Here is a 25,228-nt window from a genome sequence, read left to right as displayed (position 1 = left end):
GCCATTAAAAACCGAGAAAGAAAAACAAAATAAAAAATAAATTGCCCGTCCCTCTGAAGCCTGTGAGCCAATGAGAAGGCTAGAAATGCGACGTTTTTTGGTACGGACATGCCCGTACGTACGGGGAGACCATGTTTGCCATGTTGTGTCAAATTCCAACACTTCTGACCCCTCCCATTTCCACGTTGACTTCCGCGCAGTACCGTTCCAAGCTCCGTGGGGGAACAGGTAACAAATATATACAAAATAGAATTCAAATTTCAAAGATTGTTTGTTACAACATAACAAGGGTACAAAGCAAACAGACAATGACACTTTAGAAAACGAAGAAGAAGACGAGGAAGGAAGGAGCAAAGGCATGGGAAAACAGGTAACAAATATATACAAAATAAACATACAAGTTGTAAACATTGTTATTTACAACAGAAAAAAGAAGGAAGGGAATCAGATAATGAAATAGTACAAAACGAAGAAAAAGACGAGGAAGGATGGGAAAAAGAAATGAAAAAACGGGTAACAAATATATACCAGAATAAACATACTAGTTTGAAACATTCTTTTTTATAATAGAAAGAGGAAAGAAGGCATCCGTCGACTGACGCTTCCGAGGCCAGCGAGACGGCTGCTGCTGAGGCTGAATCGTATGAAATCACGGTCAAAGCGAATCGATCATTCGCGGACAGAATCGGGGCGGTTACGCGTTCAAAATTGGCAATTGAAAATAGAGGTACTATTATTCACATAAACTACACAGAATGGAAATAAAGATAAACAATTTTTGTAGATCCTAAATTGGCACAATTGCCTCATGTAAAAATAAGCCGTCTGCTGTCATCTATTGCTCACCAGGAAAAAAGAACAGAAACAGGAAGAGGAGAAGGAAAAGGAGCAGGAAGAGGAACAGGAAGAGGATCAGGAAGAGGATCAGTATCAGGTTCAGGAACAGGTTTAGGAACAGGAACATGTACAGGAAGAGGGAGAGGGAGAGGGAGAGGGAGAGGGAGAGGAACAGGAACAGGAACAAGAACAGGAAAAGGAAGAGGAATAAGAACAGGAACAGAAACAGAAACGGGAACAAGACGAGTAGGAAGACCACGAAAAGAAGAAAAACGTTTGTTGAAGCAGTAAAATTAACATTGTGCGTACTTTTTGTGTATGTTTAAAAAAATAACTGGCAGTAACCTAGTCCTTATTTTGATATTAATCCGGTCAGGCAAGAGGAATACAACGAATTCAGAAGCAGAAGATTTTTTAACATTTTGATTAAAAAAATAAATAAAACGTCTTCTTCGGCAGTAATCTGGGCTTACCGACGGACGAATTATTTATAATTCCGGACTTATCGACAAATATATTTATTCTTAAGAGATAGCTTTGTCTTAAGTTAGTTGCACGTCATTTTTTAAAAAGAATGGTTCATCTTTGAAAGAAAATGTATTTGTAAAATTTTTTTACATTCTACGAACCACAAATTTCACATCATTGTCAGCATGAGTTAGTAAGTCCTTCAAGGTCATTAATACTGGAACATTTTAATTTAAATTCGTTTGTAAATAGTTCATATTCAACCGCTAGATGACGAATTGGTAGAGAATATTTTGTTAAAGAAAATATATATGATGTAAAATCGACCATTCGCAGGTATGAATGAATTTAATTGGCTAATTAAATTTCCCGCACAATTTTTTCATCTGGTTAAAATTTTAATAAAATTCAGGGAGACCCGGGTCGGATCGGGTTGCCCAAAACTTGATCCTCAACACGCCCCGAATGCCCTTATCAAAACCCACCCAAATATAAAGTAAAATGGAACCAGTTTTTACAAAATTAACTTTACTTGAACGATTATTAATGAAATCAACAATTTTGAAACATAAGAAAGAGCTATGTCTTAAGAAAATATATGGCCTATGAAAGCCTCGCTTAGGGCGTAAATCGATAAAATTATTTACAGTTAAAATTTAAAATTATGGTAAGTGTGATGAAATCTCCTGTTCAATAAAGCAACCGTTTAAGGTCTATAATTATTTAGAAAATAAAATAATGTTTTCTTAAGACAACCCTTCTTCTGTTACTTTGAGAAAAACCAAGACAAACCTGTGTCTTAACTTTGTGAGCATGTGTTGGTTATACCATGAGTTTTTACTTCTATATGTAAACTGCATGGAATATACTTGTATTCAATGTGAATACACTGTTAAACCATGAGTTTTTAGTTCTATATGTAAACAGCATCAAATATACTTCTATTCAATGTGAATACACTGTTATACCATGAGTTTTTAGTTCTATATGTAAACAGCATCAAATATACTTGTATTCAATGTGAATACACTGTTATACCATGAGTTTTTAGTTCTATATGTAAACAGCATCAAATATACTTGTATTCAATGTGAATACACTGTTATACCATGAGTTTTTACTTCTATATGTAAACTGCATGGAATATACATGTATTCAATGTGAATACACTGTTATACCATGAGTTTTTAGTTCTATATGTAAACAGCATCAAATATACTTGTATTCAATGTGAATACACTGTTATACCATGAGTTTTTACTTCTATATGTAAACAGCATCAAATATACTTGTATTCAATGTGAATACACTGTTATACCATGAGTTTTTACTTCTATATGTAAACAGCATCAAATATACTTGTATTCAATGTGAATACACTGTTATACCATGAGTTTTTACTTCTATATGTAAACAGCATCAAATATACTTGTATTCAATGTGAATACACTGTTATACCATGAGTTTTTAGTTCTATATGTAAACAGCATCAAATATACTTTTATTCAATGTGAATACACTGTTATACCATGAGTTTTTACTTCTATATGTAAACTGCATGGAATATACTTGTATTCAATGTGAATACACTGTTATACCATGAGTTTTTACTTCTATATGTAAACTGCATGGAATATACATGTATTCAATGTGAATACACTGTTATACCATGAGTTTTTACTTCTATATGTAAACAGCATCAAATATACTTGTATTCAATGTGAATACACTGTTATACCATGAGTTTTTACTTCTATACGTAAACTGCATGGAATATACATGTATTCAATGTGAATACACTGTTATACCATGAGTGTTTAGTTCTATATGTAAACAGCATCAAATATACGTGTATTCAATGTGAATACACTGTTATACCATGAGTTTTTAGTTCTATATGTAAACAGCATCAAATATACTTGTATTCAATGTGAATACACTGTTATACCATGAGTTTTTACTTCTATATGTAAACAGCATCAAATATACTTGTATTCAATGTGAATACACTGTTATACCATGAGTTTTTAGTTCTATATGTAAACAGCATCAAATATACTTGTATTCAATGTGAATACACTGTTATACCATGAGTTTTTACTTCTATATGTAAACTGCATGGAATATACTTGTATTCAATGTGAATACACTGTTATACCATGAGTTTTTACTTCTATATAGTAAACTGCATGGAATATACATTGTATTCAATGTGAATACACTGTTATACCATGAGTTTTTACTTCTATATGTAAACAGCATCAAATATACTTGTATTCAATGTGAATACACTGTTATACCAATGAGTTTTTACTTCTATATAAACTGCATGTAAACTACATGTATTCAATGTGAATACACTGTTATACCATGAGTTTTTAGTTCTTATATGTAAACAGCATCAAATATACTTGTATTCAATGTGAATACACTGTTATACCATGAGTTTTTACTTCTATATGTAAACAGCATCAAATATACTTGTATTCAATGTGAATACACTGTTATACCATGAGGTTTTTTACTTCTATATGTAAACAGCATCGAATATACTTGTATTCAATGTGAATACACTCCCAGGTAAAAAAGTACTATATTGCACTACAATAAAATTATAATGTAGCCACAATAAACTATCATTTTACTATAGTGAACGCTGTAAAATAAAAGTAACCCTCAGGGACTAGTCTACCATTGACTAAAACGGAGAAATAGAAAAGTCTTCGGTTGGGATTGAACACGGAACTGGACATCACTAACTATCGTAACAGAGCGCCTTAACCACTCAGCTATTTTTATATAATATTAATTCTACATTTTCCTGACTATATTGAGGATTCAGTTAAGAACTTAGAAAAAATTCTGACTGAAAACTAAAGTATGTTTACATTTAAGACATTTGAGTATGTGTTAATAATTAAATCATACTTTTAATAATTATATATTAATTTTAAACTATAATTTATATCTTTTTCATTTTTTTATCGCTAATTTAACCCAAATATTTCAAAATAACAAAGTAAATGTTTATGTTCAATAACAAATTAAAAAAGCCAAAGTGGAAATAGTTGTATAAAAGCAAATAAAATATGACAAATTCAAATGGGGAAGTAAAATTTACCTTTAAGTTTAAGTTAAAGTTAAAGTAAAAAGGTAGAAACCAAAAATTGAGAGTGAAGCATATCACGTAAAATACATGCATAAAAATATATAAAGTAGAAGTACACTGGCAATCAGTAAAAACAATGTGAGCCTAAGTAAGAATATAGTGGCATTAATGCCCAATGTAGTGAAACAGCAATTACTATAGTAAAACAGCAGTTTGTGTCAGTAAATATACAGTGAACACTACTGAAAACAAAGTGTGTCCAAGTAAACTTGTAGTGGTCACTAGTGAAACAGTAGTGTGTGTATAATCACCGCCAATTCTTGATTCCAATGCTGTGACGAGAGGAGAACGATCAGTACCGATTAATATGTCCACTTTACCACCTGTCATCGTCACTGGTAGATCAGCTAGATGGCTCCAACGTTTCTTTAGAACTGGCCAATCGGTTACAGGTGTATCACTGGCAACGGTTGGTAACGTTGAGCAGGTAATGGTGACGATAGATCCATCTGAGTCTCTAATGCCGAAACTGATTCGCTGGGAGGGGTAATGGTTGATGACGTTCCCGGCTCCGACGACGGTAAGGATGTGATGAGCGCCACGAAGCTTCAGGAGTTTGGCGAATCCTTGCCGCATCAAGGTGGAGTCGCTTCCTTCATCCACGAAAACATTCGCTGTTATCCAGTGGCCGTCTGCATCTTGTATCTTGAGTCGCATCATTCCCATCGCCACTCTTCGATTGCTTCCGATGTCGCTGCGTAGACTAGCTGGGCGCGCAGTGATGGAAGTATCCGGATTAGCTCGATTGACGTCGTGTAGTAGCGCGTGATGAAACAAGGTGCAGCCGGATTGACTACAGGGCTTCCGTTGAGGACAGAAACGGATCGAATGTCTTGGTTTCAGACAACCAAAACACAGTCGATGCTTTGCACAGAAGCCGACACGATCCCCTACAGAAGATGATTTAAAGGCGCCGCAAATCTCGAGTTTATGATCACCTTCACACTTGAAACAAAACGAGCGTGAAGCGGATTTCGATGAGGTTTGTGGCATGGATGATTGTTTGGAAGAAACTGGGTTAGCACGGGCAGCAAAGCGTACGTTGGGTTTCTGAGCCGCTGTCGTCTGTTCAGCCGCTATACTGTAAGCGTTTTGATAGGCAGCAGCTCTCTCACAAAGCCAAACTCCAAACGTATTTAAGCTTCTTGTCTCCAAACCTCCTTTTCGGCCATCGTTCCATGCTAGACGGTCGTGTAGCTGAAGCCTCAAGCAAATCTTCTCAATCAATCCCGCAGAAGACGTCTCCCCGATACGAGAGAGGTCAAACAGATGAGTCCGTACCTTTTCAGCGTACCTTTTAAAGATGGCGGGATCGTTTTTGAGTTCGAGGCCTTCTATGGCTTGTATATGAGCGGCCCGCATCACATCGCGCCGACCACATGACTCCTTGAGGCGTATCAGAGCCTCAATATAAGCTCCTTCTCCTCCTCCTAGGCCATGGATCACGTCGAGACAATCTCCTCTCACGTAACGATGAAGCAGCGCCAACTTTTCCCCTGGTGATTTTGCTGTGTCGTGAACTAAAGCGCGGAAAAGGTCGATCCACGCGAACCAGTCCAGGGATCTTCCGGAAAAGGGCTCTAGGTCTGCTTTCACTGACGATCGGGATCCAGCTGTGTAGATAGGTTTCAATGTTCCGTTGGCATAACCGTCAATCCAATCGTCGGGAGCGGTATTCTGCTGAGCTTGTTTTCGTTTCCAATCTGCTGCCAATTTCGTAAATGATCCGCCCCTATTGCTTACGGAAGAGAAGTTGTCGGGGTTGGCATCGTCTTGCTGTAGATCTTGGAGAGCCTCCTCTGCTTGTTGTTGTTGAATCTGAAGTTCCTCCGCTCGCTTTCGAGCCTGCTCTGCTAGTGTACGGGTCTGCTCGATCAGTTGCTTTGCTGCGCGAATCTCCTCTTCTGTCACTCTCTTAGCGCGTCCGCCGTTCACTACCGAAGGGGCTTCGTCAGCTCTTGACTTCAGGTGTTCATCAGCTTCGGCGATCGCGTCCCCTATCTGTTGAACATACATCAAATGTTTGTCCTCTTGCCTTTCGGTCTCACTTGCATCTTCGACTATTAGCAAGTCAGTGTGCAAGAGTGTAGCTGTTGTTGCTAAGCTCTGGAGGTGTTTGACGAGGCCACCTATACTTCCACGCGATCCACACTGATCGATACTGGCACGAATCTGTCGAATCGTCGAGGTGATCTGACGGCGGACGGTGGTTCTCCTCTTCTTTGTGAGCTCGACATCTCCAACAGGTGGGCTCACCTTTCGACCTTCTTCTTCTTCTTGGCTGGATCCGAAACCAGGATTCGGCATGGCTGAATTGGCTTGAGCGGATTGGGCATGAGCTGCCTGGGCTTCGGTTGATCTAGTTGGATGAATCATATAAGGCATATGGGTGGAGTAAATACACAGCTCACGTTGACGGGAAGCGTTGGTTGACGCAAGCTGACCACGAAGGCCTGGACAGTAGAAGGATGAAGAACCAATGACGAATGTGGGAAGCAGCTGACCATGAAGAACTGGGCAGCAGTGATATGACTGGCCAACGTTGTAAATGCTGGCTGTAGTAGGCTGGCTACAGGACTCGTGTAGCAGGATGATGGCTGGCCAACAATAGATGTTGGCTGTGTAGAATGGCTGCACACGATGGACTTGAACAGCAGGATGATGACAGGCCAACGTTGTAAATGCTGGCAGTAGTGGTCTGGCTACAGGACTCGTGTAGCAGAATGATGTTGGCTGAAGAATAAGCTGGCCACCACCTTCACTGACTAAAGCTCCGGTTCGAAGGACCAAATGTTCAAGAGCTAAATTAGAGCATAGGCCGGTAGTGGTTTTCTCTTCAATGTATTGTGAGTAAAGATTTGTCTGCCAGAATGGCAGTATGACTGTAAGAGTTAACGATGGTGCCTGAAAGAGGCAAAGATAGAATAAGAACATGTAACATAATATATAATAAGACTAGCACTAATTATACCTGCGAAGCAAGGACAAAACATAAGTTGCTTGCAAGCTTTGTAGACCATAGAACGAATCACACAGTGGAATAAACTGACAGAATGCAGAATATCTCAAGACAGTTGAGCTGCAGATATAGATAATTAGTACAAGACATATGGAAACACATATGGGACATTTCTCACCTCTGTTAGACAGAAAAATGGAACAAAATCACAGAAAGAAACGTAAATGCCGGTGATTTAGAAGAACTCAAACTCTGACAACCTGACATAGAAACGAGAGGCAGACGAATGTTAGGGCGTATTTCTGACAGCGGGAAAGAAATGGAAAAGAGTGTTGCCAGATTGCGATAAATCGACACAAACATAATTTCGCCGGAACAGTATATATACTGAAGGACTATAAAAATTTTAGGGTGTGGGGTATAGGGGGTAGGGTAATAGTAGTAGATCTCAGAAGGTTTAATGTCCATTATGTATTTCCATATACGTTTCTTCCCTGAATGACCAATCGTCCTCAAATTTTGTACAAAATTCTGTCAAAATTTGATACGTGGTATAGTGGTTTTTTCATTTGATTCTATTACAGTATAAAAAAATTAATTTGCGTAATTGTTACCTAGCTGGTTGCCGAATCCTAGGCAGTGAATTCGCTTTTGTTTGCGTAACCTTACAACTGTCAATGCATTGCAGTCAGTGCAGAAGGCTGTATAACAGTCCCTAAACAGTAAGTTTTTTCTTTAACAAAATGTTTTAAACAGTAGATTTTTATATATTTTTTTATATTGAAAATTTAAATATATTTAGAAAATATTTATTTATTGATTATATTAAAAATATTTAAATATAAAAATATGTAAATTAGTTTTTTATAGTTGAATGCCAATTACTCTCTAATTCAAAACTAGTTTATTGGTCCAATTATTTACGCCAATAATTGACGCTTCTGCGAAAAAGCCTAAGTTGAAAGACTTTGGCTTGTTATTACCGATTATTTTGATAACGGTGACGTCATGACTCGTAAGTGTGAAAGAATCAACACATGCTCACAAAGTTAAGACACAGGTTTGTCTTGGTTTTTCTCAAAGTAACAGAAGAAGGGTTGTCTTAAGAAAACATTATTTTATTTTCTAAATAATTATAGACCTTAAACGGTTGCTTTATTGAACAGGAGATTTCATCACACTTACCATAATTTTAAATTTTAACTGTAAATAATTTTATCGATTTACGCCCTGAGCGAGGCTTTCATAGGCCATATATTTTCTTAAGACATAGCTGTTTCTTATGTTTCAAAATTGTTGATTTCATTAATAATCGTTCAAGTAAAGTTAATTTTTTAAAAACTGGTTCCATTTTACTTTATATTTGGGTGGGTTTTGATAAGGGCATTCGGGGCGTGTTGAGGATCAAGTTTTGGGCAACCCGATCCGACCCGGGTCTCCCTGTATTTTATTAAAATTTTAACCAGATGAAAAAATTGTGCGGGAAATTTAATTAGCCAATTAAATTCATTCATACCTGCGAATGGTCGATTTTACATCATATATATTTTCTTTAACAAAATATTCTCTACCAATTCGTCATCTAGCGGTTGAATATGAACTATTTACAAACGAATTGAAATTAAAATGTTCCAGTATTAATGACCTTGAAGGACTTACTAACTCATGCTGACAATGATGTGAAATTTGTGGTTCGTAGAATGTAAAAAAATTTTACAAATACATTTTCTTTCAAAGATGAACCAACCTTTTTAAAAAATGACGTGCAACTAACTTAAGACAAAGCTATCTCTTAAGAATAAATATATTTGTCGATAAGTCCGGAATTATAAATAATTCGTCCGTCGGTAAGCCCAGATTACTGCCGAAGAAGACGTATTTTTTATTTTTAATCAAAATTTTAAAAAATCTTCTGCTTCTGAATTCGTTGTATTCCTCTTGCCTGACCGGATTAATATCAAAATAAGGACTAGGTTACTGCCAGTTATTTTTAAACATACACAAAAAGTACGCACAATGTTAATTTTACTGCTTCAACAAACGTTTTTCTTCTTTTCATGGTCTTCCTACTCGTCTTGTTCCCGTTTCTGTTTCTGTTCCTGTTCCTGTTCCTCTTCCTTTTCCTGTTCCTGTTCCTGTTCCTGTTCCTGTTCCTCTCCCTCTCCCTCTCCCTCTTCCTCTTCCTGTACATGTTCCTGTTCCTAAACCTGTTCCTGAACCTGATACTGATCCTCTTCCTGATCCTCTTCCTGTTCCTCTTCCTGCTCCTCTTCCTTCTCTTCTTCCTGTTTCTGTTCTTTTTTCCTGGTGAGCAATAGATGACGGCAGACGGTTTATTTTTACATGAGGCAATTGTGCCAATTTAGGATCTACAAAAATTGTTTATCGTTTGTCTATTATAAAAAAGAATGTTTCAAACTAGTATGTTTATTCTGGTATATATTTGTTACCCGTTTTTTTATTTCTTTGTCCCATCCTTCCTCGTCTTCTTCTTCGTTTTCTAAAGTGTCATTGTCTGTTTGCTTTGTACCCTTGTTATGTTGTAACAAACAATCTTTGAAATTTGAATTCTATTTTGTATATATTTGTTACCTGTTCCCCATTTCCCCCATATTTCAAAGTTTTCTTCTTCGCTTCGTACGCTCTCGTTATTTGATTGTCTTATTTTCTGTTTTATTGCAAATAAAATTTTTAAAACTTGTTTGTATATTTTGTCTATATTTTTTTACCTGGCTCCCTATTCCTTTGTCCCATCTTCCGTCGTATTCTTCTTCGCTTTCTACATTACCTGTTTCTCCTATTTTCTTTTTTGTAAAGAGAAATTTTTTTAAACTTGTTTTTTTGTTTTGCATATAAATCTTATTATGATTCCATATACCCCTGTCCAAACTTACATCGTTTTCTTCATCGCTCTCTACTCTCTCATTATTCCCATTGTCGCCTGTTGTCTTTTTTGTTAAAAAAATCTTTTAAAACTTGTTTTTCTTTAGTTTGTATATACTTCCTACCTGATTCCATATTCCCCTGTCTAATCTTTCATCATTTTCTTCATCGCTCTCTACGCTCTCATTACGTGTTTGTCCTATTGTCTTTTTAGTTAAAAAAATCTTTTTAAACTTGTTTTTTTTTAGTTTTTATATACTTCCTACCTGATTCCATATCCCCCTTTCCAATCTTTCGTCGTTATCTTCTTCGCTTTCTACTGTCTCGTTGTGTGATTTTCCTATTTTCTATTGTAAATTTAAATTATATTAAACTTATGTGTATATATTGTATCTATTTATTACCTGATTCTCTATTCCGCTGTCCAATCTTTCATTGTATTCTTCTTCACTCTCTACGCTCTCATTATCAAATTGTCTTTCTCTCTTCCTCTAATGTAAACAACATAAAAATCTTTAAATATTTGTGTGTATATTTTGAAGATATTTGTTACCTGTTTCCTGTTTCCTGATTGCATACTTTTCTCTTTCTCTGTCCTTTCCACTGTTCTCTCTTTTCTTTTTCTTTTACTGGCTCTCTCAAGCCACAGGCCATTCTCCTCACATAACTGTTGTCGTTTATCTGAAAAACATAATTTAAAATTGTAAATAATAGATATCTTTAATACTAACTGCTAAATTATATAACTAACTACTAACTTTTTTTTTTTGTTCCAATATCTATGCCAGAGTTGTTCAGTTAGAACACCGTCTCTTGATTTGGAATATTTAATTCCACCTCCGCTTACTAACACATACTTGGTGTGTTGAGTTCCATTGGGGTAACGGATTAAGCAAATTACTGAGGCATTGTAATCTGCAGCCATCTCATTAATCTTCGAACCAATACTTAAATGGCAGTGAGACTTCTTGCGATCTAGATTGTCCTGTTGTCTTTGGTCAAGGGAATTCCAATGGTTTTGCCACTCAAGAACCGACCATGGCTTGTTTCTTTGAGGTACCACTTTTTTCCCTTTGTAAGACTCCTATACGACGTATAAATATAGTTCATTAGTATACAAATAAGAAAAATGTATTAAAACACTCGAAAACCTACCTTGAACGCAGTAAGTCTCTGTTGTTTATCCGTATCTCGCCGTTTTATTGTTCTTCCTTTAATGTTCCTTAAATTCTGGAACTGTTTTTTCTTCTGTATCAAAGCTTCATCCAGCCTCCTCCTTGCTACGTCTTGTCCTTCCTCACAACTGTTGTCACCCTCCGATTCTGAAATCATTTTCTTATGGTGATAATGTAAATAAACAGTTTTTGATTTCGATCGATAATCGTCTATTCTTATACATGGAACGCGGAACTTGGAACGGTACTGCGCGGAAGTCAACGTGGAAATGGGAGGGGTCAGAAGTGTTGGAATTTGACAACCCATGTCTGACTGCACAAATGCGATATATCGCACAAGTCGCACGCCACTTTCCCTCTCGCAGTTCTCCTATACCGCTAGTGTTGTCTGGTGGGGAACGGCGACAACTCTCTTAGATTCCGTCGTCTTTCTAGTAGGCAAAATGTCAGGGAAACCAATCGTTAAAAAGAAAAAACTTTCAATAGAAGAAAAAACAGCCATTTCGCTGGAAAAAAAACTTGCTCGTGATAAAAGAAAAGCAGATGCCAGATGGTTAAAGCGAAATCCATTAAACCTTCCGTTTGTTTCCAGGTATGGGGATTTCAAAGAAGAAAATAATGAAATACTTGCCAGAAAAGCTGTTAATAAAGTTTCTAAAATGAAAGGTAATAATATTTTGAGACCAAAGTTAACCCAAAGACATTATTTACTCTTTTTCAATATAGGATTGGTAAATAGAAACCCTGTTGAGGAAAGTGAAACAGACCTTCTGCCACACAATGGAAATGAACTCGAACAACATTCTTCTACATCTGCATATGATACGAGGTCTACAGCTGACAGCTGTGCCAGCACAGTATTGTTGTCATGTTTACTAAAAAAAAGGATGAAGCAGCAGAAGGAGAGAAGGCTGAAAATTTGTGGAAAGAAAAACAAGAGGATGTCTACAAGGCTTTCGTAACATCACATGCCTCATCTGCTCATGGAGAGGTTGTGTTCTTCAGATGGATGTCTTAATTCTTTTTTTGACCATGATATTCGCTGTGATGATTGTAAACGTCACTTCTGCCATAGCTGCGATAAATCCATTCATTTTCGGTTACCGTTCTATAAACGAATATGGCTTAATACGGAAAGCTCTAAGGTATTGGACCACACACAATTTATTAAGGAAAACGGATCAGTTTCCAAGCAAGGTATTGTCATTTTTACATGTATGCGTTTTTTAACTTATGGTTATCAAAGAACTTTTTTTTATCGTTTAGAGGTTCCAGTACCAGTATTTATTCCTTCAGCTTTCCAAAAGTATCAATCGTCTTCTCTTTCAATTGCTGCTGGAAACGACTTTTGTATCGTCATTACTGCGAATGGTAAACAAAATACTAATTAAATAATAAAACAATTTCTTTTAGCTGAATAATTTAATTCCGAATTCACAGGAAGGTTTGATCTAAGTACAGCTTTGTTTTGCTGCAATTCATGCGAATGTACTTTCGATTTCACACTTGATGATTGCATTCTATCCGGTTTTTGGCCACCCGTGCCTGACAAGTTCACTTTTCTATGTTGCAGTCAGCTGCTAACTCTGTGGCATCATCTAAAATTGCTTACCCCAGGAACTTCTGAACAAAAGTTCTTGGAAACGATTTCAGCTATGTTAGTAGAGGGATCGAGAGTGAGTATTAAAAAGTTAACCCTTTAAAGTAATTCAGTCGTCATGTTCACATTTTTCAATTACTTTTAGTGTCCCTCAATTAAAACTTCTATGTTTGCAAGAGCTAGCCAGGCTCATGAGTTTACCCGATCCTTGACTGATTCACGAATAAAGCAGATGGATACGCTTTCATGTCGTGCCTGTATTGATGAAAGAACGGGGAATCCTTTCCTCCTCTCCGGCCATCCTGATGCAAATCATAAACTAACAAGGACTGATCGTAAAAATGAGTAAAATTTATATATTTAGTGATCTTTCGTCATCTGATTTTTTTTTTCAAACTTCAAAATAGACGCCCAGCTAGGTCTTGGTATGGTAGTGAGGTTATTGCTGGGAAGGAACTTAATATTTCGAAATCCGGAAGACTAATATTCTTAAAAGTTAACATGTTATCGGAAGAAATCTTGAGATTAAAAGCTGTTTATGACGAAGCATGGTCATACCTCCGATACTTCTGCGAAACCCCCATTTTCTCTGAATCTTTGCTTGATGTTGATGAAAGTGATGACTACGATTCCGACACTGATAGTGAAAACGACGAGGTTGTGTAGGATGTTGTGTGATTTATTATTAAGCAGCTTGCGCCTTGTCTAAATTACATAATCTGACTGTAAAACTTGGAATATATCATACGGTACCTGCATACAACTGTATCATCAATTATGAATAGTACACCGTGGACCGTGTTGATAAAGTAAATGTGGTTTTTTATTATTTGTTTATATCAAGAATCAGTTCTATAGTAAACGAAGTCATGAAACATATATAAACACTTCCATGAAACATAAAATTCGAATCGCCGCGAGAAAATGGCCCCGGTTGTGATTGGTTGTTGCGTTTTTTTGGACATATATTATACAATACGGCAAAGTTTTGCTATTTTGTACACACCAAAACATTCCTTGTCTTACGAGGAATCTAATTATTGGTTTTAAAACACGAAACGAGCAAAAACAATGCCCGAACGGAGTGCCCAAAGTTTGCCACTTTCTGTGGTTTTCCCCTCCCCCCATGAAATCGTCAAAAATTAAAAAGTGAAATATTGGACAAACTAATAATCCAAAATGAATTATTTAACTTGAAATGAATAGCAGTTGGTAAAGGCTATCGATTCCTGTAAAATTTATAGCAAGTTTTCCATAAGCAAAAATTTTAGGAACGAATAATTTTTTTTCGTTTTCTCGCCGAAGTCCAGTATTTCTCTGAAACGCAAAAATTGTAAACAACATTTATTTTTAAAATTTTTTGTTTATGAAAATCTTGCTTTAAATTTTACAGGAATCGATAGCTCTTACCTACCTCTATTCATTTCAAGTTAGATAATTCATTTTGGATTATTAGTTTGTCCGATAATTCACTTTTTAATTTTTGACGATTTCATGGGGGAGGGGAAAACCACAGAAAGTGGCAAACTTTGGGCACTCCGTTCGGGCATTGTTTTTTCTCGTTACGTGTTTTAAAACCAATAATTAGATTCCTCGTAAGACAAGGAATGTTTTGGTGTGTACAAAATGGCAAAATTTTGCTGTCTTGTATAATATATGTCCAAAAAACGCAACAACCAATCAGAACCAGGGGCCATATTTTCGCGGCGATTCGAATTTTATATTTCATGGAAGTGTTTATATATGTTTCATGACTTCGTTTACTATAGAACTGATTCTTGATATAAACAAATAATAAAAAACCACATTTACTTTATCAACACGACCCACGGTATATTATTCATAATTGATGATACAGTTGTATGCAGGAACCGTATGATATATTCCAAGTTGTACAGTCAGATTATGCAATTTAGACAAGGCACAAGCTGCTTAATAATAAATCACACAACATCCTACACAACATCGTCGTTTTCACTATCAGTGTCGGAGTCGTAGTCATCACTTTCATCAACATCAAGCAAAGATTCAGAGAAAATGGGGGTTTCGCAGCAGTATCGGAGGTATGACCATGCTTCGTCATAAACAGCTTTTAATCTCAACATTTCCTCCGATAAAATGTTAACTTCCAAGAATATTAGTCTTCCGGATTTCGAAATATTAAGTTCCTTCACAGCAATAACCTCACTACCATACCAAGACCTAGCTGGGCGTCTATTTTAAAGTTTGAAAAAAATCAGATGACGAAAGATCACTAAATATATAAATTTTACTCATTTTTACGATCAGTCCTTGTTAGTTTATGATTTGCATCAGGATGGCCAAAGAGGAGGGAAGGATTCCCGGTTTTTTCATCAATACAGGCACGACATGAAAGCGTATCCACCTGCTTTATTCGTGAATCAGTTAAGTGTCGGGTAAACTCATGAGCCTGGCCAGCTCTTGCAAACATAGGAGTTTTAATTGAGGGACACTAAAAGTAATTGAAAAATGTGAACATGACGACTGAATTACTTTAAAGGGTTAACTTTTTAATACTCACTCTCGATACCTCTACTAACATAGCTGAAATCGTTTCCAAGAACTTTTGTTCAGAAGTTCCTGGGGTAAGCAATTTTAGATGATGCCACAGAGTTAGCAGTTGACTGCAACATAGAAAAGTGAACTTGTTAGGCACGGGTGGTCAAAAACCGGATAGAAAGCAATCATCAAGGTTGGCATCGAAAGTACATTCGCATGAATTGCAGCGAAACAAAGCTGTACTTAGATCAAACCTTCCTGTGAATTCGGAATTAAATTATTCAGCTAAAAAAAATTTTTTAATTATTTAATTGGTATTTTGTTTACCATTCGCAGTAATGACGATACAAAAGTCGTTTCCAGCAGCAATTGAAAGAGAAGACGATTGATACTTTTGGAAAGCTGAAGGAACAAATACTGGTACTGGAACCTCTAAACGATAAAAAAAAGTTCTTTGATAACCATAAGTTAAAAAACGCATACATGTAAAAATGACAATACCTTGCTTGGAAACTGATCCGTTTTCCTTAATAAATTGTGTGTGGTCCAATACCTTAGAGCTTTCCGTATTAAGCAATATTCGTTTATGGAACGGTAACCGAAAATGAATGGATTTATCGCAGCTATGGCAGAGGTGACGTTAACAATCATCACAGCGAATATGATGGTCAAAAAGGGAATTAAGACATCCATCTGAAGAACACATCCTCCCATGAGCAGATGAGGCATGTTATGTTACGAAAGCCTTGTAGACATCCTCTTGTTTTTCTTTCCACAAATTTTCAGCCTTCTCTCCTTCTGCTGCTTCATCCTTTTTTTTTTGAAGATGGCTGCTGTTCGGTGACTCTTTCTCCTTGTAGAGCCGCAATGTGAATACTAGCAGCCATTTCCATCTGTTCCAAACAGGAACTTAATAGAGTGTTGGTACAGCTGTTCTGATAGTACATGGTTTAATTGAAAGAGGTGGAAAGATGATGATCAAGTTCACTTTGAGGCTCAAGCTCTGGTTGGCTTGCCAAACAGGACAACAATACTATGCTGGCACAGCTGTCAGCTGTAGACATCGTATCATATGCAGATGTAGAAGAATGTTGTTCGAGTTCATTTCCATTGTGAGGCAGAAGGTCTGTTTCACTTTCCTCAACAGGGTTTTTATTTACCAATCCTATATTGAAAAAGAGTAAATAATGTCTTTGGGTTAACTTTGGTCTCAAAATATGATTACCTTTCATTTTACAAACTTTATTAACAGCTTTTCTGGCAAGTTTTTCATTCTTTTCTTCTTTGAAATCCCCATACCTGGAAACAAATGGGAGGTTTAATGGATTTCCCTTTAACCGTCTAGTATCTGCTTTTCTTTTATCACGAGCAAGTTTTTTTTCCAGCGAAATGGCTGTTTTTTCTTCTATTGAAAGTTTTTTCTTTTTAACGATTGGTTTCCCTGACACTTTGCCTACTAGAAAGACGTCGAAATCTAAGAGAGTTGTCGCCGTTCCCCACCAGACGACACTAGCGGTATAGCAGACGAATTCACATTTTCATTTCTTGGCCCGTAAATACGTTTGTCAAATAGTTTCCGTTCTATAACAAACATATTTACAATGGAAAGAGCAAGTTCATCATCAAGAGATTCAGAAAATTCATCATCAAGTGATTTAGAAAGTTCATCATCAAATGATGCAGAAAACTCATCAGACAGTGATTCGGAAACCTCGTCAACAGAACAGAAAGGCAAGTGCATTGATTCCAAGAGAAAGAGGGGTTTTTCTTCTTTTTCTAAGTCTAAGGCAAATAAAAAGAAACCGAAAACCGTACAAAAACCTACTGCCGGAAAGTGCTTTACTTATGTGGGAAAAACTCGACAAAAAAAAAAGATCCTAGTTTTGGTGATGCCCTTCCACATTGTTCATCATCCCTCAAACAGCCACCATTTGTTTCACCGTCTAACAGTGCAGCACATGATTCACTGTTTGATGATGTGCCATCAGTCATCAGCCCAGAAGCTCTTGGTTAGTATGAAAAATTTAATAGAATGTTATTTTGGTTATTAATAATCTAAAATTGTGTATTTATAGACGACCTTAGGAGACAGGTTCAAAATGACTTAGATAGCATGCAGATTAGACGACATCAAACATGGCAAGAACGGCAAGCAATAGCTGCATGGGGACGGCATGATAGAAGAAGAATTTTCACAGAATATGTTTCAAGACAGCCACTGTATCATTCAAAATGTGACCAGTGTCACGAGGACCTCGACCATTGCTCTGTAAGATGTATGACCTGCAAGAAACATCTTTGTTATCAATGTGATACAAACACTCACTCTGGTATGCCATTTCATCGACGGCTATTCTGTTCTTGCGACCGCTTGGAAATATTACAACCAGATCATTTTATCGATGCAGAGGGAAACATTATAACAAAAGGTAAGGAATAAGAAGGTAAATCACCACACATAGCTAACTTTTAACTTTCTTGTTATTTTACAGATGTCTGCGTCCCATGCTTCGTACCTCATAAATGCTGCGATATAAGCTGCCATGGATCGATGTCACTTATTCCCAATATTACAGAATCAATCGTGGTTGTCACTGAGCAAGGTAAGAATTACGCTGAATATAAACTATATTAGAAATATTTTCTAATATTCGCAAACCTTTTCAACAGGTCGATTTGTTTTAAAGGGGGCAACTTTCGTTTGCGATACTTGTAATTCTCTAATGAAAGCAACAATCGATGATTATGTATTTTCTGGGTTTTTCCCGGCAAGTTTATCGGAAACGGTCACATACCTGTTTTCAGAAGAGGCACTTCTTCTATGCCACCACATTTCCCACAAATGTCCAGGTTCTTCCAAGAACATGTACGCTCACACTCTTGAAGAAGTATCTAAGGAATATGGACGGGTACGTAACATAACACACTAAAATTAAATAAAGACCATGATACGACATTAAAATGATTCGGCTTTTTCAGACTGGACCAATCAATATACCATTGTTCACTACTGCGGAAAGAGAGTGGGAAACATGTCGCCACTACATTGACCAGGAAGTATTTAAAAGGAACAAAATTGATTGCCCCAGTTGCGGAACAAAACCTTTAGTGAGATCATCTGATGCTATCATTAAGCTGAGGCGTTTGGCCTCTGCCGGAAAAGCGAGGAAACCAGAAAATGAAAGAGTGTAAGCATTATTTATAAGTTAAGATAATTGTTGGTATTCAGTTTTTAAATTTTTCCATAGAATGGACGATGTAGAATCCAGGTTCGAGAATTTAGTAATCAAGTCGGATGTTGAAGTTGAAAGTTTTCGTCAAAGGATTTACAACAAAGTTCAAACAGTAAGCAATATTCTATTAATTTAACATTATTGTAGTGCAATTTGTTTCTTGGCTTTTTTCAGTCGAAAAAGAAAAACATGTGTGGGGGATCGGCTTTTAAAGCTGCAAGAGAAGATTCCAATGAAAATAAAAAATATGACGAGACTGGGCTCGTCGTTAGCTCTTGCAAGCACTGTATAGTGCCGTATGCCATCAATATGTTTAAAGGTGAATCGTGGACACATACGGCATTTATGCATTACGAAGCTTGGAAGAGTCAGGCTACATTCTTTTGCTACGATGTTGTGTGTCAATATTGGAAATGGATGCATCAAAAAGTTGGTCCGGAATTTCCAGAATATATGATGCTAACAAAAGAAATGACAGGAATTTTGCCGATAATGCATCAAATGGCACATCAATTACCTTGCCAGGTACCATTTGAATTTTTATGTAAGAGAAATATTTTTCTGAAGTCCAACATTCATAACAGGTGCTTTGGAATCCCCGATGGACAAAAGGACTTGGATTAACCGGAGGAGAGGAGCACGAGCAAGTATTCTCAAAACTGTATCTTTATGCTTATGTTCTCAAGCATATGTCAAAAATTAGTAAGACATCTTAAACTGTTATCCTTTAACAATATTAAACTTAAATAATGCAATCTGAAGACAGAGCGGATTTTCTAACATTAGCCATCCTCTATTGGAACTGGAATAAAATTCAGAACATGCCATTCCTCTTACGCAACAAATTACAGAGAGTGAGTAACTTTTACAATGCAAGCAAGTATTTACAGCACCACCTTGATTTGTAGGCTAGGAAGGAAATCAGAAAAGGCGTAACAAAAGTTGAAGAATTGTTACAGTCATACAACCTTGAAAATGGTGATCTCCCATTGATTCACAAGGAACTGGAAAGAAAAGCTATAGAAATCATTGACCAACGAAGAACAAAGACTACTCCGGTTGATAAATTAAGAAGAATGCTGGAAGGATTTTATGTTCAGCTGAAAACGGTTCGCATAAAAATCTCTAAAGAAGCAGGTTATTTTATATTAATAATTTTTCAAGTAAACTGGAATGTTTTATCTTCAGAAAAAAACTTTTAACCTTACAGAAAATTCGAAGGCTCGGACAAAGTTTAGGCGAATTTTAATTGAAACTAAGAAAAAAGTTTTACAGACAATTGACCTTTTAAAATCAAAGGATAAAGACCTACCAATCTCTTACGAGGATTTCAATCAAGGTATTTTTCCTTGGGAAGCAGTCATAAATGAAAACGACACTAACTTTCCAACACGTAAACGAAAAATTAGCATAATCTACCACTTATACAAATTATTAAATCCATATTTTCGACAGTTTCGTATGCCGATAAATATCATGTTGTTGATTGTTGGATGCTTTTGCAAAGAGCAAAGGAGGAAGTTGAACTAACTAAGATTGAAATGATAAACTACATTCGATTCTTGACTGACAAGCGATCATCGTTAAAACAATTAACACATTCTGAGGAAGCGGACGAAACATTTTGTAAAGGAAAAGCAGTCATGGCCCATTCCGAAATTGAGCGTCTGAATTTACAAATTCAACTTTCTCTAAAAATATTTAATTTGAATTGTAACAACGATTTTTCGAATTTCGTACGTGAAACTAATTCAAATTCTGGAACAGAATTTGAATTTGAAACATGTGATGAGGAAACTGACAATTCTTACACAAAATTTGAATTTTCTGATGAGGAGACTGAAACACATTCTAGTGACTCTGATGATTATTAAATAAACGTAAAAAATACAAACTTAATTATAAATCTATGAAAATAAAATTAATAAAAAAATTTATATTTTAAATTAACTTAACTTGAAAAAAAAATTAGTTAATCAACTTAAATTTTTCAATAAACATAAGACAAAGCTAAGTCTTAAGAAAATGGAGCTTCAATAGCCTCGCTTCGCTCTTTTTCGCAAACTAAGTTACAAAAATGAATTTAAATCGATAAAAATGAAACAAAGTAATAAAATCAACAATTTATAATTACTTTTCCTTGAATAAAAAGAAAAATAAATGAAATTACTAAGTTTTTAACATAAGACAAAGCTTTGTTTTAAGATATAGGATTTATGATATATATATTATACTGTCCTGCAACTGAAAACACCTCGAATTAAGCGTGATAAAATCAATTGTTCAATGCAACAACCATATCAGTTCTAAAATCATAAAAAAATTAAAAACATTTGTTTTCTTAAGACAACCCTTCTTCTGTTACTTTCGGAAAAATCCAGACAAACCTGTGTCTTAAGTTTGTGAGCATACGTTGATCTAACCATACAAATATGAGTGAGCTTAATGTAAGTTTAGGAAATATTAAGCGATTTAAAAAATGTTCCAATAATACACAACAAACCAAAATTTGAGAAAAAATTTCGTTTCAATGTACTACACGAGTATTGAACCAGAGACCTTTTAGCTCACAGCCAAACACCTTACCACTAAGCTATCAGTGATATGATAATTATCAAATAAAAAGCATGTCATTTTGTGCTTTCTGCTGCAGTGTAGTGTCCGGAATTAGCAACACGGGAGCTTATGTAAAAAAAGTTAGAATGCAATCGTGAATTGGATGAACATTTTCCATTCAAAATGGAATAAAACTTGAGCTGTCTTGCAAAGGACACTTCAGGGAATCTAACCATACAAATATTAGTGAGGTTAATGTAAGTTTAGGAAATATTAAGCGATTTAAAAAATGTTCCAATAATACGCAAAAAACGAAAATTTGACAATAAATAAATTTTATGATAGACTATACGAGTATTGAACCAAAGCCCTTTCAATTCACAGCGCAACACCTTACCACTAAGCTATCACTGTTGTATATATAGTTAAATAAAAAGGATGTCATTTTGTGCCTTTTGCTGCAGTGTAGTGTCCGGAATTAGCAACACAGGAAATTATGCAAAAAAATTAAAATTGCAATCGCGAATCGGATAAACATTTTCCATCCAAAATGAAATAAAAATTGAGGTGTTTTGCAAAAGACACTTTAGGGAATCTAACCATTCAAAAATTAGCAAGGTTAATGTAAGTTTAAGAGATATTAAGTGATTTAAAAAATGTTCCAATAATAGGCAAAAAAAGAAAATTTGAAAAAAATATTTATAAGGTACTACACAAGTATTGTACCAAAGACCTTTCAGATTGCAGCCCAACACCTTGCCACTAAGCTATCACGTTTGTTTTCGTAGTCAAATAAAAACCATGTCATTTTGTGCCTTCTGCTGCAGTGTACTGTCCGGAATTAGCAACACGGGAGCTTATGTAAAAAAAATGAGAATGCAATCGCGAATTGGATGAACATTTTTCATCAAACATGGACAACAAATTGAACTTCTTTGTAAAGGCACTTTCAGGGTATCTAACCATATGAATATTAATAAGGTTAACGTAAGTTAAAGACATATTAAGTGATTCAAAGTTTTCCCTAAGTACACAAAATATAAGGAAATAAAAAAAATTGTTTATCCACCATGAATGTTGAACCAACGAACCCATTGTTGACAGCAATGTACTCTACCGCTGAGCTATTATAGTATTAATTCTTTGAAATAAATAGCATGTCATTTTGTGTCGTCTGCTGTAGTCTGCTGTCCGGAATTAGCAACACGGTGGCTTAGGTGAAAAAGGAGAAACGCAATCACTCATTTTATAAATATACCAAGACTTTAAACATTACGATTTCCACAGTTCAACAGAGGCCATCCTAACGAATGTAGTGATATCAATAATGGTCGATGAAATGTCAATTTAGGAGGCATTTTTATGATTTGTAATATCGGACATTAAGCCAAACTTGCCGTAATTTCAACGCAATTTTCTTGAAATTTTCACCACTTAAAAATTTTGAAATTTATATCTATTAATTTTTAAACTATTGGCTACTTATTGAGATAAATTAATAGGTGTATTAATTAAATGGAATTCTATGTTTTGGAAGAGTGGCGATCTAGTGTAATTTGGATTTGGGCAGACGACATTTCATTTTGACAGATCATTGTTATGATTACTTTAATCATTAATATCTCGTTTTTTTCTCCTTGCATCCCCTTTAATGTCTTAAGCAATTCGATTAAGAATAAAAAATTTGAATCGAATGAATCAATTAGTTTTTAAAAATATTACTGTCCAAAATTAGCAAAAATGTCCGGTGAATTAGAAAATTTGTCCGAAATTAGCAGATCGGCCATACACACATTTCCCATAAGGAAGCCTCTTAGCCAAAACGGTGTCCGAATTCGCGTTTTTACCCTACTTGTATTCAATGTGAATACACTGTTATACCATGAGTCTTTAAGTAAATAGAATCAAATATACTTGTATTCAATGTGAATACACTGTTATACCATGAGTTTTTACTTCTATATGTGAACAGCATCAAATAAACTTGTATTCAATGTGAATACACTGTTATACCATGAGTTTTTACTTCTATATGTAAACTGCATGGAATATACTTGTATTCAATGTAAATACACTGTTAAACCATGAGTTTTTACTTCTATATGTAAACAGCAACAAATATACTTGTATTCAATGTGAATACACTGTTATACCATGAGTTTTTACTTCTATATGTAAACAGCATCAAATATACTTGTATTCAATGTGAATACACTGTTATACCATGAGTTTTTACTTCTATATGTAAACAGCATCAAATATACTTGTATTCAATGTGAATACACTGCATCTAACTGTTATACCATGAGTTTTTCTTCTATATGTAAACTGCATGGAATATACTTGTATTCAAGGTGAATACACTGTTATACCATGAGTTTTTACTTCTATATGTAAACAGCATCAAATATAAATGTATTCAATGTGAATACACTGTTATACAATGAGTTTTTACTTCTATATGTAAACAGCATCAAATATACTTGTATTCAATGTGAATACACTGTTATACCATGAGTTTTTACTTCTATATGTAAACTGCATTGAATATACTTGTATTCAATGTGAATACACTGTTATACCATGAGTTTTTACTTCTATATGTAAACAGCATCAAATATACTTGTATTCAATGCGAATACACTGTTATACCATGAGTTTTTACTTCTATATGTAAACAGCATCAAATATACTTGTATTCAATGTTAATACACTGTTATACCATGAGTTTTTACTTCTATATGTAAACTGCATGGAATATACTTGTATTCAATGTGAATACACTGCTATACCATGAGTTTTTACTTCTATATGTAAACTGCATGGAATATACTTGTATTCAATGTGAATACAGTGTTATTCCATGAGTTTTTACTTCTATATGTAAACAGCATCAAATATACTTGTATTCAATGTGAATACACTGTTATATCATGAGTTTTTACTTCTAGATGTATACTGCATCAAATATACTTGTATTCAATGTGAATACACTGTTATACCATGAGTTTTTACTTCTATATGTATACTGCATCAAATATACTTGTATTCAATGTGAATACACTGTTATACCACGATTTTTTACTTCTATATGTAAACTGCATCGAATATATTTGTATTCAATGTGAATACACTGTTATACCATGAGTTTTTACTTCTATATGTATACTGCATCAAATATACTTGTAGTCAATGTGAATACACGGTTATACCATGAGTTTTTACTTCTATATGTAAACAGCATAAAATATACTTGTATTCAATGGGAATACACTGTTATACCATGAGTTTTTACTTCTATATGTAAACTGCATGGAATATACTTGTATTCAATGTGAATACACTGTTATACCATGAGTTTTTACTTCTATATGTAAACAGCATCAAATATACTTGTATTCAATGTGAATACACTGTTATACCATGAGTTTTTACTTCTATATGTAAACATCATCAAATATACTTGTATTCAATGTGAATACACTGTTATACCATGAGTTTTTACTTCTTTAACTAAATAGCATGAAATATACTTGTATTCAATGTGAATACACTGTTATACCATGAGTTTTTACTTCTATATGTAAACTGCAGGGAATATACTTGTATTCAATGTGAATACACTATTATACCATGAGTTTTTTTTTCTATATGTATACTGCATCAAATATACTTGTATTCAATGTGAATACACTGTTATACCATGAGTTTTTACTTCTATATGTATACTGGATCAAATATACTTGTATTCAATGTGAATACATTGTTATACCACGAGTTTTTACTTCTATATGTAAACTGCATCAAATATACTTGTATTCAATGTGA

The 25,228-nt window shown here is 35.2% G+C and overlaps 4 protein-coding genes, 2 long non-coding RNA genes and 1 pseudogene across 8 annotated transcripts; 3 read left to right on the top strand and 4 right to left on the bottom strand.

Moving 5' to 3' along the window:
* Positions 1 to 210: 210 nt before the first annotated feature.
* Positions 211 to 1,128, top strand: LOC123466440 (cysteine proteinase 7-like). The gene is made up of 4 exons (XM_045167409.1): positions 211 to 370; positions 427 to 513; positions 571 to 727; positions 785 to 1,128. Exons 1-4 carry the CDS (start codon positions 359 to 361, stop codon positions 1,126 to 1,128), a joined length of 600 nt encoding a protein of 199 aa, XP_045023344.1. The 5' UTR covers positions 211 to 358.
* Positions 1,129 to 7,295: 6,167 nt separating this feature from the next.
* Positions 7,296 to 7,809, bottom strand: LOC123467538. The gene is made up of 3 exons (XR_006641779.1): positions 7,612 to 7,809; positions 7,446 to 7,553; positions 7,296 to 7,378 (listed from the first exon to the last, which is right to left on the bottom strand). It is a non-coding gene; the product is annotated as an uncharacterized LOC123467538 (long non-coding RNA).
* Positions 7,810 to 9,343: 1,534 nt separating this feature from the next.
* Positions 9,344 to 10,028, bottom strand: LOC123467539. 2 transcript variants are annotated; one of them, XR_006641781.1, is made up of 2 exons: positions 9,884 to 10,028; positions 9,344 to 9,826 (listed from the first exon to the last, which is right to left on the bottom strand). It is a non-coding gene; the product is annotated as an uncharacterized LOC123467539 (long non-coding RNA). The 2 variants fall into 2 exon arrangements; XR_006641780.1 differs by having other exon boundaries at positions 9,344 to 9,802.
* A 1,809-nt stretch (positions 10,029 to 11,837) lies between these two features.
* Positions 11,838 to 13,852, top strand: LOC116928408. Of its 2 annotated transcripts, none has more exons than XM_045167401.1 (6): positions 11,838 to 12,157; positions 12,218 to 12,688; positions 12,758 to 12,862; positions 12,932 to 13,167; positions 13,237 to 13,426; positions 13,499 to 13,852. In XM_045167401.1, the coding sequence occupies exons 2-6, from the start codon at positions 12,460 to 12,462 to the stop codon at positions 13,573 to 13,575; spliced, it is 837 nt and encodes a 278-aa protein (XP_045023336.1). In that variant the 5' UTR covers positions 11,838 to 12,157; positions 12,218 to 12,459; the 3' UTR covers positions 13,576 to 13,852. The 2 variants fall into 2 exon arrangements, with proteins under 2 accessions (XP_045023336.1, XP_045023335.1); XM_045167400.1 differs by having other exon boundaries at positions 11,839 to 12,157; positions 13,237 to 13,436; positions 13,499 to 13,849.
* A 1,074-nt stretch (positions 13,853 to 14,926) lies between these two features.
* Positions 14,927 to 15,822, bottom strand: LOC123466371. The gene is made up of 3 exons (XM_045167404.1): positions 15,634 to 15,822; positions 15,365 to 15,564; positions 14,927 to 15,305 (listed from the first exon to the last, which is right to left on the bottom strand). The coding sequence occupies exons 1-3, from the start codon at positions 15,652 to 15,654 to the stop codon at positions 15,047 to 15,049; spliced, it is 480 nt and encodes a 159-aa protein (XP_045023339.1). The 5' UTR covers positions 15,655 to 15,822; the 3' UTR covers positions 14,927 to 15,046.
* A 392-nt stretch (positions 15,823 to 16,214) lies between these two features.
* Positions 16,215 to 17,352, bottom strand: LOC123467543 (annotated as a pseudogene).
* On the top strand, positions 17,202 to 20,743 carry LOC116936194. Its single transcript, XM_045167398.1, has 12 exons — positions 17,202 to 17,620; positions 17,687 to 18,040; positions 18,104 to 18,214; positions 18,282 to 18,520; positions 18,591 to 18,799; positions 18,860 to 18,956; positions 19,019 to 19,369; positions 19,429 to 19,546; positions 19,607 to 19,698; positions 19,753 to 19,981; positions 20,055 to 20,237; positions 20,300 to 20,743. The coding sequence occupies exons 2-12, from the start codon at positions 17,725 to 17,727 to the stop codon at positions 20,716 to 20,718; spliced, it is 2,364 nt and encodes a 787-aa protein (XP_045023333.1). The 5' UTR covers positions 17,202 to 17,620; positions 17,687 to 17,724; the 3' UTR covers positions 20,719 to 20,743.
* Positions 20,744 to 25,228: the final 4,485 nt, after the last annotated feature.

Source organism: Daphnia magna, unplaced genomic scaffold (assembly GCF_020631705.1).
Source record: "Daphnia magna isolate NIES unplaced genomic scaffold, ASM2063170v1.1 Dm_contigs190, whole genome shotgun sequence".
NCBI classification, from domain to species: domain Eukaryota; kingdom Metazoa; phylum Arthropoda; class Branchiopoda; order Diplostraca; family Daphniidae; genus Daphnia; species Daphnia magna.
This window is presented reverse-complemented; position numbering and strand designations above follow the sequence as displayed.